General features: G+C 38.3%; 1 protein-coding gene across 2 annotated transcripts in view; it reads left to right on the top strand.

The window, feature by feature from the left end:
- LIN54 (lin-54 DREAM MuvB core complex component) overlaps positions 1–14,044 on the top strand; it is a 62,675-nt gene extending 48,631 nt beyond the window's left edge. For both annotated transcript variants that reach the window (XM_045536680.1, XM_045536679.1), the window contains exons 6-13: positions 2,427–2,500; positions 2,655–2,852; positions 3,358–3,449; positions 4,237–4,308; positions 5,109–5,211; positions 5,387–5,524; positions 9,156–9,358; positions 11,557–14,044. In XM_045536680.1, coding sequence (XP_045392636.1) covers positions 2,427–2,500; positions 2,655–2,852; positions 3,358–3,449; positions 4,237–4,308; positions 5,109–5,211; positions 5,387–5,524; positions 9,156–9,358; positions 11,557–11,758 — 1,082 coding nt within the window. In that variant the 3' untranslated portion in view covers positions 11,759–14,044. The remainder of the gene's footprint in view (positions 1–2,426; positions 2,501–2,654; positions 2,853–3,357; positions 3,450–4,236; positions 4,309–5,108; positions 5,212–5,386; positions 5,525–9,155; positions 9,359–11,556) is intronic.
- Positions 14,045–16,266: the final 2,222 nt, after the last annotated feature.

Genomic DNA, 16,266 nt, shown 5'->3' with positions numbered 1-16,266 from the left:
CGGCACAGGGACCGTCCTCTCCTCCCCAAGGAGCAGGTGGCTCAGGGAGTCCACTCTCCTGTGTTCCAAGCACAAATGCAGGCTCACCTTTTAATTCCTTCTGGTATTGCTGAGACCAGTCTGCCGTGGTTACTATAACTTCGTTAATGCTTGGGTGTAAACTGCCGAGAATCAGAACAGAACAGGAGCGGCTTCAAATTGGGCATCAGATGTCACTGCTCCTTCATTTCATGGCCATACCCTCTTTTTGTATAACAAATTTGTTGAGAAATAATTCATACCTGCCATACAATTCGCTCTTTTCAAGTGTCCCTTTTATTGGTTTTTAGTATATGCACGGAGGTGTGCAACCATTACCCCTAATCATGCACTCTTGCTAGAAGTCTCCCGCTCTCCCTCCTCCCTGGTTTGTCCCCTTGCTTTAGTCGCCTGCTCCCTTTTAGATCAGAGGAGCCTCTTTAATATTCCCTTCTAGGACTCTCAACTTTTTTGTCTTCAGCCTTGCAGTCCCCACCAAAAGTAAAAGATGTTAATATCAGAGTAGCCTTTCCACCCAAGAAACTTACTGTTTTTCATTTATCGTTCAGAATAGAGATCCCGTTGTCTCAACCTGTCCTTTTCAGACCAGGCTCCCGGCCTTGCTTTTGCCTAAATGAAAGCTGAAGAGCTGTCCTTTGTGTCGTCTTGAATCCCGGCTGGAGGGTGTGGAAGTGGCGGGAGGCAGTCGCAATCCAAACACCCGGGTCTAGGTCCAGCCTCTTGCCTGAGTTCCATCCTGCACGTCAGCTTTTGTCAGCCCTTCAAACCAGCTCATCCTTGACAGTTTAGTTCTGACAGCTGTCATTTTCCCGGTCACTTGAAAGCTCTCCAGTGACGTATTTTTTCTTCCCTTACACGCACAATTCCTGCCATTCAGTGGTTGATAAGTCACGATCCCGTCCCCTCCGCCGGTTCTCTCGCGTCGGCTCTGTCCTTTCACTCCCAGGGCTGCCACCCCAGGCGGGACCCCCGTTTTTCACTAGTCTGACTTTTTTGTTTTTTGCGACTCCATTCTCTTACACACTGTTGCCAGATACAACTTCGTTTTGTTGTATTCCAATATTTCTGTACTTAAAAATCCCCAGAAACTTGTTATTGCCTGCCGGATCTAAAATACAGAATTTAACGTAGAGATCCCTACCTTAGCAGTCACGGTCCTCAGCAAACGTCCGCAGCCTGCGTTCTGCCCGTGTTTGTCCCCTGTGACCCCAGGTTCCCTCCCCTCCCCCCGACTGGTCTGTTCACCAGTGTGTTGTGAACACGCTTTGCAGCCTCCCAGGATGAAGCCTCCCCTTCCTTGCCTCTGCTCTGCACGGAGCGCCCTCCGGCCCGCGTGCCCGCTGTGCACTTTGCCCCCTGTTCAGGGCCCATTTCAGTGCCACGTCCCCCTGCACTCTTGTGTGTTCCCACCCTCTGCCAGTCAGACGTGTATTCTCTTTCTCTGAACTCCCACAGCTCTTCATTTAGCTTCTTGAACAGTATCTGTCTTGTTTAGGTACTTGCCTAACCTCTGCTAGAACGTGATCTCCTGAGAGCAGGTGTCTTGTACTTTCGTTTTCCGGGAACAGGGACCGCAGTGGCATTGTGGTTGTAATGATCGTAATAACAGCAGCAGTCATGGGAACTAGCACTTAACCGAGCACTGGACCATTTGCCAGGCGATGGTCTGTTCGGATCAGTTGTCATGAGTTACATCCCTCCTGGATCCTCATATGCTGGGAGGTCCGTATTCCCCGTGTTGCAGGTGAGCACTCAGGCGCAAGTCGTTACGGCAGAACTGGATTTGAACCCCCGGGTCTTACGACTCAGATAGAGCCCATAGTCTTTACTTTTTGCTTTGCTGGCTTTTAGTCTGTATTCTGTAAATATTGAATTACATAAGAGTGATATTTTCTCTGGTTTGAATAGAAACAGCAATTAGAAAGAATGGTGTAGAAAAGTGTTGTTACCCAAGCTCATGAATGGCAGTTCTCTTATTTACACGATATTTCATTCCACTGGATTTAGTACTAAATGCAAAATCCTCTAAATACAGATTCAAGTATTTTCAGTAGAGTGTCTGGAACGTCCAGATATCCCCTATAAAGCAGGTAGACCAGGGACGGGGAACCTGTGGCCTTGAGCTCCCCAACTGCAGCCCCTCGACCGAATCTAAACTTCACGGAACAAACCCCTTTATAGCTACCTTAGATACAAGTTCTCTGGCAGATGGGGTAAGCATTTTTGCAAGGTAACTATTCCGATTAAAGATTCCTCAGAATAGGAAACAAATGGAATTTGTTAGGCTCTTTCATGAGGATAGCTTGGGAGTCCTAAGTATTCATAAGTGTTTAAAATACTATCTTCTGTAAATAAATTACTCATATTTTTTTTCCTTTTTTAAAAAGCAAAGCCGGTGGTTGTCAACACAACTCCAGTGCGGATGTCGGTTCCAATCGTCTCAGCTCAGACTGTCAAACAAGTGAGTACCACGCAACTTCTTTCCTCAGTTTCTCCCAAATAGACAATTTACTTTTTCAGTTGAAAGTTAAGATTTAGGTATAAGACGTTCATACTGAATTGAGCAGCTGTAAAATTTATTTTTGTGATCATTGATGTATTTCCTTTATTTTTAGGTTGTTCCCAAACCACTCAATCCAGCGTCACAAATAGTGACGACTAGCCAGCCCCAGCAGCGGCTCATCATGCCTGCCACGCCGCTGCCGCAGATCCAGCCCAACCTCACCAACCTGCCGCCGGGCACCGTCCTGGCACCCGCCCCGGGAACGGGGAACGTGGGTTACGCGGTGCTTCCAGCTCAGTACGTCACTCAGGTACGCGAAGAAAACGAGGTCATTGAGTTTCAAAAGTGGGAATTGGGTCTAAGATGTCTAGCGGAATCGCATTCTGAAACTACTCAAAAACATCTAACTTAGTATTAAAATAACTCCAGAACTTTGAAATGTTAACCGAAACCTTTGAGTTTATTTCTATGTATCTGTAGCATCTGGAAATACACAACACAAGTCAGATGTACAAGTCAGACAATTCGGAGCTGAGAGCGGCTTGGTGGGAGGGCAAGCCTATGGAGACAGGAGGAAAAATAAGTTGAAGCTAAAATCAGCAGAGATCAAGTGAATTTAGAACAGATTATAACAAAGCTCTTCCTCACACATGAATACGATGCCACCAACTTGTACTTGGAAAACAAGCTCTGAAATCCATTTCCAGGTGTCATATCTTTAGTGATCTGTGTTTGTGCTTCTTACTGATCATCCCATTTGAGAGTATTATCTATTTTCGTAAATATGATCTAAAATTCCCTTTCTTTGCATGTAGCTACAGCAGTCTTCATATGTGTCCATAGCAAGTAACTCTAACTTTACTGGAACATCTGGTATCCAGACCCAGGCAAGGCTTCCCTTCAATGGGTGAGTATTTTGAAAATAAGTAAATTAAGTTGTTGGATCAGCTTAAATTAAATATATTCCATTAAATATATATATTCCAAAATACATCCTATTTGATTTTTTCCCCTTAAAACCATGTGTGCATGCCCCTAAAGTACTTTTTATTTTGAAATAGTTCAATCAGAAAAGTTACAGAAATAGTCAAAGAACTCCCAGACACCTGTCACTCAGCTTCACCAATTTTGCCATGCTTCGTTTACTATTCTCTCTCTCATTCTGAATATGTTTTTCAAATGATGATGTTAGCTGTTTTTAAATTGTTATGTTAGGTTCTTGTTTGTTGTTGTTGTTTGCTTGTTAATGTATTAATTGCTGCCTTTGTAATATCGGATCCGCTTAGAAGCAGTGCTTAGGTAATTACGGGAAAACGGTCTGGAACAGTCCGCATACCCCCCCATTCCCCTCCTCCCTGCCCTTCACAGTTGAATCCAAAGAATTTTGAGGAGATTTCAACTTTTGTTTTCACAGAAGGAAGAGTATTTATGGAGTTTTCTTTAGTAGCCGTTGATAACTTCTTTTTAAAAAACTTATTTCATACCTTGGCTGTCTCTCTTTACACGTTACAACTTGCCTTTGAACTTAATAGAAATGAAACAAAAAAAGCAAGCTTTTATTAGGGATGGATACATTTGTTAAAGCTTTAGTTTTGGAGGAATTTATGGGTTGGAGACTTTCCTAAGTTTTTTCTAAATAGTTACTGTTAAGTGATTAAAATGTGTATCTTTTTTTTTTTTGTGTATCCATATAGTATAATCCCGTCAGAGTCTGCCAGTCGGCCGAGAAAGCCCTGTAATTGTACAAAATCTCTGTGTTTGAAATTGTAAGTGTTTTTGCTACTGTTTGCTCATTTGATATAACTAGCACTGCTCTTAAAAATAAAGGGAGCTAACTGAAAATTCTTAACAGACCAATTTCATATGTCTAAGTAATTTAAACATACAAGTGAAGGCCTATATATGGCAGTGTAGAAATATGCTTTCATTCATTCAAAAAGAAGTAATTTTAGCCTTGACATGAGTCACTGCAGTGGGGCACTTGGAGGGGGCAGCAGGAGACAGACGTGGTTTCTGCCCTTAATAATATACGTTTGGTCTCATTCGTGACCTTTGTATTTGGTCTCCTGACCAAGGTGATACTTTGAGTGGTTTTAAATATAATTGGGTGATTAATATGCTTATTAGCATTAAACACAAAGATTTTACATGAAACAGACAAATGACAAGCATTGATCTGATTGGGGCTTAGAATCCAAAGAAGCACTTTTGAGCTCAATGAGCAGTTTCCACGATTAGAATATAGTCAGTGATTTTCCTTTTTCATGATTTTAAAATAACTTATTTTGGGGGGGCACATAAAAGCACATAGTTCTTGTATTAACAGCTGTTACTAGTTGGACTAAGTTTTTAGGCCAAAATTCTAGGACTTGGTGACTTAAATTTTGAGCCTTAGTATGTGATTACCAGTATATATGAAGTCTGTAACTAGGTAGCTCTGAATACATTTCTGAAATACTTTACCACATATGTCTTGCATGTATTAATATATAGTCATATATAATCAGATAATTAATAGTTTTGTTTAATGATGACTTTTTACCTTTTGTTGATTTTAACCTTCCAGGTATTGTGATTGCTTTGCAAATGGTGAATTTTGCAACAACTGCAATTGTACTAATTGTTATAACAATTTGGAACATGAAAATGAAAGGCAAAAAGCAATAAAGGTGATTATTTTTTATTTCATCTAACTGACAAAAATCGTTTTTTGAATAACTTTTTCAAAAACCTGTTTTTCGAGTAACTCAATTGTCTTACAAAGAACAATACTAATTCCCTTTGCAGTTTAGATTTTAATCTACCATGATTTAACTTTAATTGATACTTGATCTGCTTTGACAGGCATGCCTCGACAGGAATCCAGAAGCCTTTAAGCCTAAGATAGGGAAAGGGAAGGAGGGAGAATCAGACCGCCGGCACAGCAAAGGCTGTAATTGCAAACGATCGGGATGTCTCAAAAACTACTGCGAATGCTACGAGGTGAGCAGCTGGCTGGGAAAAAATGATCTAACCATCTTTTGAAAACAGTTTGAGAAAGGACGTACTACAGAAACTTACTTGAAAATTGCCGTTGCCATTTGAAAATAGGGGTCCAAGGCCCCTGTCTGAGGAAAGCCTCAAGCCGGGCTGCAGAGGAACGCCCCCTTGGGCTGGTTTGTCACTACAGCTTGCAGTCTCACTAGGCGATTTGCCAGTTTGTAACTCTTTGGTCATTAAACCCAGAAGTATGCAAATCAGAGCATTAGTGTATTGACTTTCAATAAAAATAATAACATCAAAGTGGACTGGAAACCCTGTAACAGTCGTTTTTAACCGAGGGGCAGTACTGCCTACCAGTCTCCGTGAGCTTTTTAGAAACGTATGTGGGTACAAAAATAGCCTTGGCCGGGTGTGGTGGCTCACGCCTGTTATCCTAGTGCTGTGGGAGGCTGAGGCGGGAGGATTGCTTGAGGTCAGGAGTTCGAGACCAGCCTGAGCAAGAGCGAGACCCCGTCTCTACTAAAAATGGGAAAATTAGCCGGATGTGGTGGTGCGTGCCTGAGTAGTCCCAGCTACTCGGGAGGCTGAGGCAGGAGGATCGCTGAAGCCCAGGAGTTTGAGGTTGCTGTGAGCTCTGATGACTCCATTGCACTCTGGCCAGGGTGACAGAGTGAGATTCTGTCTCAAAAACAAATTAGTCTTCATTCTAGGGTGCAGTCTTGAAGGGACAGGGTTATCTTGACCAAAATGCCGGTAGTGCCTCTTTGAAGAACGCTGCTGTGTGTGGAAAACTGAATTATGTCAAGATGTTTGGTTTATAAGCATAAAAACAGGAAAGGAGGAGTATGGAACATGGATGGTCGCTGAGGCGATTGTGTCCGTTTCCACTGCTCTGTCATCCACTCACGGGCTGTTTCCATTTGTGGGTCAGGCATCGTCTCTGGAGAATCTAGCTGAAACTGCACTTTGACAGATGCCATGTAAATCGTCCCCCTCTTCCTTCAAAGAGCCGTGCAGGTTATTTGCAAAGGTTAAATGCAGCAGTCTAGTCACACTTGAGATAACCCTGGGTTACCACAACTGGGTCCTGGGTATGCCTGGGACTCTTTATTGACAGTGTTTTGGGTATTCTGACTGTTGGCTGTTCTGTTATATTTTCATTCTTTCAAATTTTATTCTCAGAGACTTTTTTTTTTTAGTCCTATGAAAGATTTTGTGTACCGCATCCTCTGGGGAATATTCTTTTCTAATTTACTTATTTAAAGGGTCAAATACTCCTCTCAAGACGTAAGTATAGTAGAGTAACATCCTGTTAGTTCTCACGGTCCATTTGAGTGAAAGTTGCATAAAGTCAAGGTTATTTTTGAAAGTGTCTTAAAAAACATCTCAAAATCCAACAAGCCAGGTTTTCAGCTAGTGTTGGAATATTTTGACTTTTTCTTCTATTTGAATACCTAATGACATAGTTGGCTTGTGTTTTTAAACTGTATCATACAAAAGTTGTCATGAATGTGTTGAAATTAACACAGAATTGTGTTTTGTAAGCTGTTCAACCACGTCCGCAAAAAGAGGGAAGAGGGACACTGGTAGAAAGCTGGGTCAGAGGGCGGGCTACCTGTCCATGTACGTGGCATTCAGCAGTCAGTCAACACATGCCGGGCATGTTCAGTTCAAACACGCATGAACTAATTATTTCATTGAACTGGCTAACAAATCTATGAATTAATAATAGAAGCAGAAAAAGTAGTAGACTGTTTGCAAAGTGTTACAAGAGAAAACTCTGCCCTGTCTCTTTTAATGAAATGGTGTCAGCACAGACACAGTGTCTAGTAACTAATTTGTCATTCTAAAAAGTCATGTACCAAAAAATGGAAAAACTTAAACTACAGTGAACTATGAATAGCAGGGGCTCATTGGCTGTGAATTGGCTGTGATGTTGTGGTATCGTTTGTGTTGCATTGTTCTTTTGACACTTTGGTCTTCAGGTGAATTGGCTTTGGGTCCATTTGGTTTGCATCTGCACAGCACGTTCATGTTCCTCTCACATGCCTTCAGACTTGCGCATTGGCTGCGTGGCAGGCCACAGTATTTAAACGGTTGTGTCTTTTCTTGTAACTTTTTTTCTCCTCCCCATATCTCCCCACCCCCCACAGGGGAAGCTGAATTAGCAAAGCGAAGTGGTTGCTTGTCATTGTAATTTCTGCCTCTTGAGCTCCTGTTAGACATTATTAGTCTCCTTTTTACGGTTAAGATGTAACCTAAATTACCATTATTTGTATGTCTCCCCTACCCCAAGGTCAGGTATTTTATCTCTTCACAACTAGATGCTTATTAATTGTTGCTTTAGTTAGATTCCCAGACAAGCTCATAGCAACCCAGTTAACCCAAATGTATATCCACTTATTCCTTTGGTATGTGGAATTTATTGGTGTTTTGTAAATGTATTCATAATGTGGTCCATTTATCTTGCCAGGTGCTATAGAGAGAAAGGACAGTGGTTGTGTTTATTTATATTGACATGGGTTCACTGAAGAAAACACAGCCGATAAAAGTACTCAAATTCAGTAGGAGTCAAGGAAATGTAAATTAAAGAACAACAAGATCTCACAACATGCCCCGTTGTCAGATTAGAAAATACTAAAAGGAGTTATAATATCCATTGCTGGAAGGAATGTGGGAAAGTCTCCCTTTATACGTTGCTGATGAGATGTGAGATGTTACAGCCTTTTGAAAAAGCAGTCTGGCCACATCTCTTAAAATATGCATACCCTTTGACCAGTTAGCCCAATTCTAGAAATCTAGCTCAGAAATAAAAGCATGATACATATGAAAAAAAAGTCTTTCTATGCACATTTGTGCTACCAAGAACTGGAAACAAACACCCATCAGTAAGGAAATGAATGCCCAGTAAAATGTAGGACATCATACCCGGATTAATACCCAGCCATTAAATAGGGTGAATTCAGGCGGTGCCGGATGACTTGGGAGGGATTTTGTGAGCTGTGTGAGAAAAGTAGGTATGATATCTTGTAAAACAAACTAAAAAGTGAAGGAGAGCTCTGTATTTGTTAGTAGATGTACATAAATCTATGATTTTATATATTTTACATATTTTTACATGAAAGGGCATAATTTGATGTGGGCTATTGAAGGCTTGGAGGAATCCGAAGAGGGAGGTCTCCATAACAAAGAGAGCATCTGTGAACTCCCTTTAATGCGAGATCGTGTCTGTGTTTGCATACATGGGAGGTCACCCGCGTGTTGATGGTGATTTGGTTGAGGTGGCTGGATTCTGAATGACCCTTTAAAAGTATATTTTAATGTGTCATTCATATTCCTTATGAAGAACATATGTCTTCACATCTGGAGGAAAATCTGTATTGGTAGTGGGGAAACTGACATGAAAAGACTCAAGCACAAACACCGTAGGGCCACTCTCAGAGCTGAGATTGCCTGAGCCACGCACATGGCGCACGTAGCCCATTCGGTGTTTGTCAGCAGGAGATGCTTCCGTCTAATCCCGCCTCAGCTGAGCAGGTAATGCTGTCATCTGTTGATTTGATTGTGGAATCTACTCATAGTAATGATTTTTGGTCTTGACTTGGAAACTTTTCTTCTGTAAATCTTTTAGGCAAAAATAATGTGTTCCTCCATATGCAAATGTATTGGCTGTAAGAATTTCGAAGAAAGCCCGGAAAGAAAGACACTGATGCACTTGGCAGATGCGGCCGAAGTCAGGGTACAGCAACAAACGGCAGCAAAGACCAAGTTATCCTCTCAAATTTCGGATCTGCTCACCAGGCCCACACCGGCTTTGAACAGCGGAGGAGGAAAGTAAGCCAATATTTTTATCCCTTCTTACAGTGTTTCTCTAATATTCTCAAATATTTTTGGTAAAGTTTCTTTTGGGAGGACAAAGTTGAGCTCATCCTTTTTTGGTTGTTGCAAACTTGATTTTTGCATTTTCTTTCCATCTTGAGTTACTTGTAAAGGAATTTAAAGGTAACAGAAAAACCACTGTCAAATATACTGTGCAATTCTAAAATACACAGTACATGCTTTAGTTCACTGTGCTTAATTTAATTGGATTTCTCTCTGATAACATCAAGTTAATATGTAATTTGAGAACCCCCTAAGAAAACCAAATTTTTTTATACCTTTTACTGATACTGTAATTATTAGTATTTTTGCACTTGCTTATCTTCTCTTGGCTTTTCCAAGTACTTGGCGCACTTTTCCCGTCCTACGGGACCCCCTGTCACACTGTAATATCGCAGTTCCTTCTTGCAGTCTCTCTCACTAGGCTACTGAGCTGCAGAGTAGAAAATCTTGACCTTTAAAGCCAGGCAGACCTGAGTTTAAATACCGTCCATGCTACTGAGTAGTTTATGAATCAGACAAGCACTTCAGCTCTCAGCCTCAGTTTTCTCGGCCTTAAAATAGCCCTTACTTACCAGGTGGGTGTAGAGAACAAAGCATTTTCATCCCCAGCATTTGTCAGGGCCTGATGCAACATGGTTTGCAGTTTGGACCTGGATTTGTGTCAGAAAGTTTGTTAGAAGTTAATTGGAGGAACTATTAAATGGAATGAGCCTTGCAAATGGTATATTATATAAAATGCCTAAGTTGAAGTAAGATCCATTACTTATAAAAGTAAGGCTTTTTTTTGTATAAAATATTTCTGATACTAATTCCGGAGAACTCTTACAACTGAACTGGAATATAATCAGCAAATGGTTCTTGACTGAAAAAAGTAGAAATATGCACACACCTTAGTAAGGGTTATGGCATAGGATCCTTTCAGGTCTTTTAATAATCTTTTAGATTATTAAATATATTGCTACAGTAAAATATTTACAATTAATTTTTAAACTTCAGAAAATGTTCATGATATGAAGTGAAAAAGAATACAAAATTGCATACTATAATCAAAAAACTGTAACGGTTATACCAGCATTTTAACAAGCTTTTGTTTCAAGTAACAAACCTTGAATTCTTTTTCTTTCCTTTTACTTTTCTATAGTTTCCAAATATTTTGTAATGAGCACTTTTATTATATAGTATTGTCAGTGTTACGGTAATATTAACATTATTATAATATGAATATTTTCTAATTTAAAGTGCTTGTTTGTACATTAAAGATTTCTGTACACCTGCATGGCGGCCTGAATTCTGTTACTTTCTCTTGTCATAGTGGCCTTAAGTCCAGACTTCCTTTATTTATTCTTACAGTGTACTTTTATTAATAACTGCTCACAGGTTGTTGAGTTAGTAGTTAGATTAGGTTGCCTTATTTAATCTCTTACAGGCTTTAAGTCTTGACCAGGCTACAGTATAGCAAGCCTAAGGATGGATTGCTCTGATTTCATAATAAATAGTTCAGGTCTTTATGAAGACTCTGTGTGTAGAACAATGGTTTCCCCGTTGTTTTATTTGTTGTGATGGAGCAGTGCAGAATTTTGGTGTGTTTTCTTGTTTGCTTTTTCCAAACAATATTAGCAACTATGGTAAGGTGCTTTATTTTTAGTGTTGCCCAAGAGATAGCTCTTTCAATTCCCAATATTATTCATCCATTCGTTCAGCAAATGTTCAGGCAATGACTCTGTGTGTCGGGCACTATTCTAGGCCCTGGAGAAAAGAGCAGTAAATAAAACAAAGCCTGCACTGGTAGAACTTACATTCATGAATTTGGAGGACTTTAACTTAACTTTAGAAACATCTTTAGAAACATCCAGGATTACATCTTTTAGTTAACCAGATAACCTTGTCTAGGTAATATGTCATATATTTTATGTTAAATGTTATAGTTCCTGAACAGTATGTTAAAAATATTCTCGCTAATAAAACCAAATCTAACTTTTGAAAGCTCTTTAGGATGTGCTTGTGCTCATTGTGTAAATGATGATGCTCCTTTTGCTGGTGAGGCTTGAATGTGTCAACAGAGATTTCCAGATGAAAAAATGTTACCCACTTTGGTTGTGATTCAATGCTGGCATCATCTCTTTCTCTCTGTCTCTCAAAAATCCTTCCAGATTGCCCTTTACATTCGTAACGAAGGAAGTAGCTGAAGCCACGTGTAACTGCCTCCTTGCCCAGGCAGAGCAGGCAGACAAGAAGGGAAAGTCAAAGGCCGCAGCTGAACGGATGATACTCGAGGAATTCGGACGATGTTTGATGAGTGTCATCAACTCCGCAGGAAAAGCAAAAAGTGACCCTTGTGCCATGAATTGCTGACTCTTGCACAAAAGACTGATGAATGGAACTGTACAGAAAACTTAAGGTGCAGGGACACTTGATTTTCTGGAAGATAGTTTAACAATTACTGTATTTTAATTCAGTCCTTGTTTTAAGAGACCTGAAATTATAATATTGAAAGAGAAAAAATTTTAAACGAGGAAACTAGTATGTTTTAAATCTTAGTCAAATCTGCTTATGCCCCTTCTAAATTGCATTTTTCTTTATTGTATTATATAGCTTTTAAATTTGCTTGGGTTTCGTAAGAGTTAGATGTTCTATCCTTCTGATTCTATTGACAAAGAACATTTATAAATTGCTATAATTTATAATGGATGGTGTTGGATGACTTCGTTCAGTAGAAGAAGCCAGAGCAGCAGCGGTTACTGTCCAGTCATTCATAGGACTGGACCTCAAATATATTCGGATAGAATGTCCAGCAGAAGCAACTCCTTATGAAACATTCAGATGACATTTTGCATTTGGAAAAAGCACTTATCTTTTAAAGAAACATGAGTGTTTTAGGTTGGATCCTGGAATAATATCCTGTTGTCACTTTGGGAATGTCAGAAAGGGAAGTAATCCCCAGGTACACTTTTAAAATAAAAAAAAAATTTTTTTTTAAAAACATATAAAATATTAAGGGACAGTAAATAATTCTCAGAGGATGGGCAATCTATTTCTATAATAAGGAATGGCTAACATGCTCTGGGATGTCTCCCATTTTCCTTCAAAGAGGTGGTATGTACTTGAAATGATAATAAATTGTCAAAGTGATTACTGGGTACTATTAAAATGAGAGGTGTGTATAAGTAGAAGTAAACGTATTATTATGTAGTGGTATTATAGAACCTCACATAATTATCAAGTATAAAATTTGGCCTCGATGAAGAAATAATATTGAAGCTGTACAAGATGAATTGGAGAAGGATTTTTCATCTGTACAAATAGTTCTCTTCGTAAACTTTTGAACTAAGAGGTTTCAAACCAATACCTGACTCTTACTTGATTTACTGAAATGGGCCTCCTAACAAAGCTTTCAAAATTATAGTGGGAAAAAGTCTTTTTATAAGGGAAATGTGGCATTATTTTTAGCCAGTGTTTTGGTAAGCTGCAGGTATGAGTGTTTCTCTGTAATTACTAAAATAATCTAAATCATTTTCAGTAATTCAAAAACCCTATGAATTTAAGAGCCTATTATAATAAGACTCTTGATTTTATGACAACAAAAAACCATGTTGGAATTCAGGCATTTTGTTAGGTACCTTAATCCTCAGTAATTATTAGTATATGATTATTATGTTTCCTGCAAGGACTCTATAGTTGTATGTATTAAGTGTGTGTATATATGTTCATATGAACATGCAAGATATAGGCAATAGAAATTAAGTAATCCAAAAGAGGATTCCGTTATTCATTAAAGTATCTTCCTTTTGAAATTTGGATTTATAAAATTATAGTGCAGTAACTTTAAATGTAGATAGTGCAAACATTCTTAGCACCTCAATCTGTTTAATTAAAATTTGTATAAATGTAAATTAGTTTAAGAGGATAAAATAATATCTAATCAAGTTATTTTTCAAAAGATTGCAGTAAGTTTTTGGTCTAAACCTAAACTTTGTTCATTTTGTACATATTCTGTGTTAATTCTAATTGCACCTTTGTGATGTGTATTTATATACAGTGTGCAGAAAATGTTTGTGAAATTTCGATTACAATTGTAGATTATGTATGATGGCATTGCTTAAGAATGTTTTGCTTGTAAAAATTTGAAGGTGCAATCAAATGCTACTAGTTTTTCTGATTTCCAAGAAGCTATCTAAAATAGTAAGACTTCTCCTTCCCGTGTAGTACTTACTAAACAACTTTTTCTGTTTAGGCATTTGCGTCAAATTGCTGAACGAGATGAATGGCCACATTAATTCAACGATTTTAAAAGACTATTTGGGGAGGGTTGGGTATATAATTTTTTAGCTCTATTTACATCCCAAAGTAGAAAGATTAAATTTATATTTACTAGAGCTATTCAAAGAATACACTTTTCTATATTGTAAAAACAGGACAGCAAAGTAAATCATACAGAAAATAAACATTTATACTATTCTATAAAAAAAGGTTTTGCCTTTTTTCTTTAGTCCAATGACACCACTTTTAATCATTTAACATGCAAGAAACCTTTTAAATTATCTGATCTTCAAGTAAATTTGACATTACTTCTGAAAACACAGAACTAAAAAATTCTACCATTTTGCCCAATTATCATGAACGTAAATTGCTTTGGAATGAAAATATATGTCTCCTTTTTCTCCCCACTGTTTCTTTTAGGAAAAGAAAATCTACTTTCTTTTCTTTTAATGTGTGATGTTCTTATGAAGACCTTCCTAGTTTCCTGTTCTCTGAGGAACTAAAAGCAACCTGTGGGTCTTAGCTCGGGACTCCGGGAAGCTGCACCTCAATGTTACAGGGACCGCAGCAGGCAGAGCAGGGATGGGGGGTGGGAGCGGGCAGCTTTCATCTCCCCATTTTTTGATACTGAACAACTGCCATTTTCTCAGTCTTATGTAAAATGTGAATAAAAATACCTGTAGAAAAGTTTTCTATTTTTATTGTTCTGTAACACAAATAGTTAAGAAAATGAATGCTTGTTATATGTAAATGAAACTTCAGGGCCTCCAGCCCTGCTTTTGATCCTATTGCATTCCTCATGAGCATTTACATAGGAGTTCTGGTGTGGCCAAAGCAACTAAAGAGCCTTGACTACTGGAGTTATTTTCTGTGTTACAAATTATTTAAGATTTGTTTTCTTCTCGTTAGGGGTTCCTTAATGCACATTTTATCAGTATCTGTAGACAAAGTGTGAGCTTTTTTCCATCCAAGTGATTTTATAAAGTGAAAGCTTTTGTAAAGGCTTTTTAAAACAAATTTCTTTCTAAATGGTAAATTTTATGAAAATATTTAAAACATTCAAAACATTCTTAGTTTCTATTCAAAAGCAATAAGAAAACAAGTATATTCAGGGTACTGTTTATGATAAGGTCATAGGGACTTTAACTCTGTTATATATGTAAATGAAATCTGACAAGATATAAAATGAATGAATACATGACCAAGTGGGATTTATCCCAGTAATAAAAGATTGATCTGATAGTTTAAAAAAAATCTATTTAATGCACTGTGTCAGCACAAAAGAAAAACTAAATGTTTATCTCAAAAGTTGCAGAAAATGATTTTGTCATTATATGAAAGACTGCTGAATTGTATGCTTTAAAAGGGTAAATATGGTATGTGAATTATTTTCAAAAATATTTCTTCCAAAAGGTGCAAAGTATCTGACAAAATTCAACACTCATTTATGATTCAAAAAACAAAAAAGCAACTCTTGAGCAACCTATTAACAATAAATCTGATAAAGAGCATTTGCAAAAGAGCTTCTAGTTAACATCATACAAATGGTGAAGAGTGAGTTTTCCCTCTAAGAGCGAGACTGAGGCACTTGCATTCAACACTGTATTAGAGCTCACTGTGCAGTAAAGCATGGGGGAAAAAGTCCCATAGATTGGACATGAATAAATAAAACTGTATTTGTAGGTGATGTGATTGCTTCAATAGAAAAACCATGTAAAAGAAAACTACTCGAATAAATGAGTTTAGCAAGGTTAAACTACTAGAATAAATGAGTCACTTTGCAAAAAGTTCTGACAGTTCATTGTAAGGTAAACGTGCACTTACTGTATGACCCATTGCATAGATCTAGCACAGTTTTATTTATCCATTCATCTGTCGACATGTAGGTTTTCCCCCACTTTTTGGCTATATACTGCTATGCAGTTCTTGTACGACTAATTTGTGTGGACGTGTTTTCATTTCTCTAGGTATGCCCCGGAGGAGAATTGCTGGCTCACAGGTAAGTGTTTAACCTTCTGAAGAATGTGCCAGGCTATTTTCCAAAGCATCTGCATTATCTGCACAGTTTAACATTCCCACCAATAGTGTATGAGTTCCAATTTCTTCATATTCTTGCTAATACTTAATTTACCTTAGTATAGCCATCCTAGTGGGTGTGGGGTGACATCTCATGGTGATTTGCATTTGCATTTCCTGCATGGCTGATGTGAACATATATTCATGTGTCTTATGGCCATTTGTATGTACTTCCTTTGGAGAAAAGTCTATTCAAATTCTTTACCCATTTAAAAAATTTGGTTATTTGTCCTTTATTATGAGTTCTTTGTATTTATGATTTGCATTCAAGAGATTGTCTTTCATTTTCTCGATGGTATCCCTTCGAAGCACAAGTTTTAAATTTTGATGAAGTCCAATTTATTTTCTTCGGCTATTTCTGTTTTTGGTGTCTTATTTAAGAACCCACCGTCTAATACAATCCAAGTCTCAAAGATTAGCTCTGTTTTTTCTAAGAGTTTTATAGTATTACCTTCCTGCTCTGTTGCCTGGGCTAGAGTGCAGTGGCATCATCATGAGCTCACTGCAACCTCAAACTCCTGGGCTCA

The sequence above is a fragment of the Lemur catta genome, chromosome 24, assembly GCF_020740605.2.
Source record: "Lemur catta isolate mLemCat1 chromosome 24, mLemCat1.pri, whole genome shotgun sequence".
NCBI classification, from domain to species: domain Eukaryota; kingdom Metazoa; phylum Chordata; class Mammalia; order Primates; family Lemuridae; genus Lemur; species Lemur catta.
The sequence above is the reverse complement of the archived record's forward strand: the minus strand, read 5'-3'. Positions and strand labels throughout refer to the sequence as shown.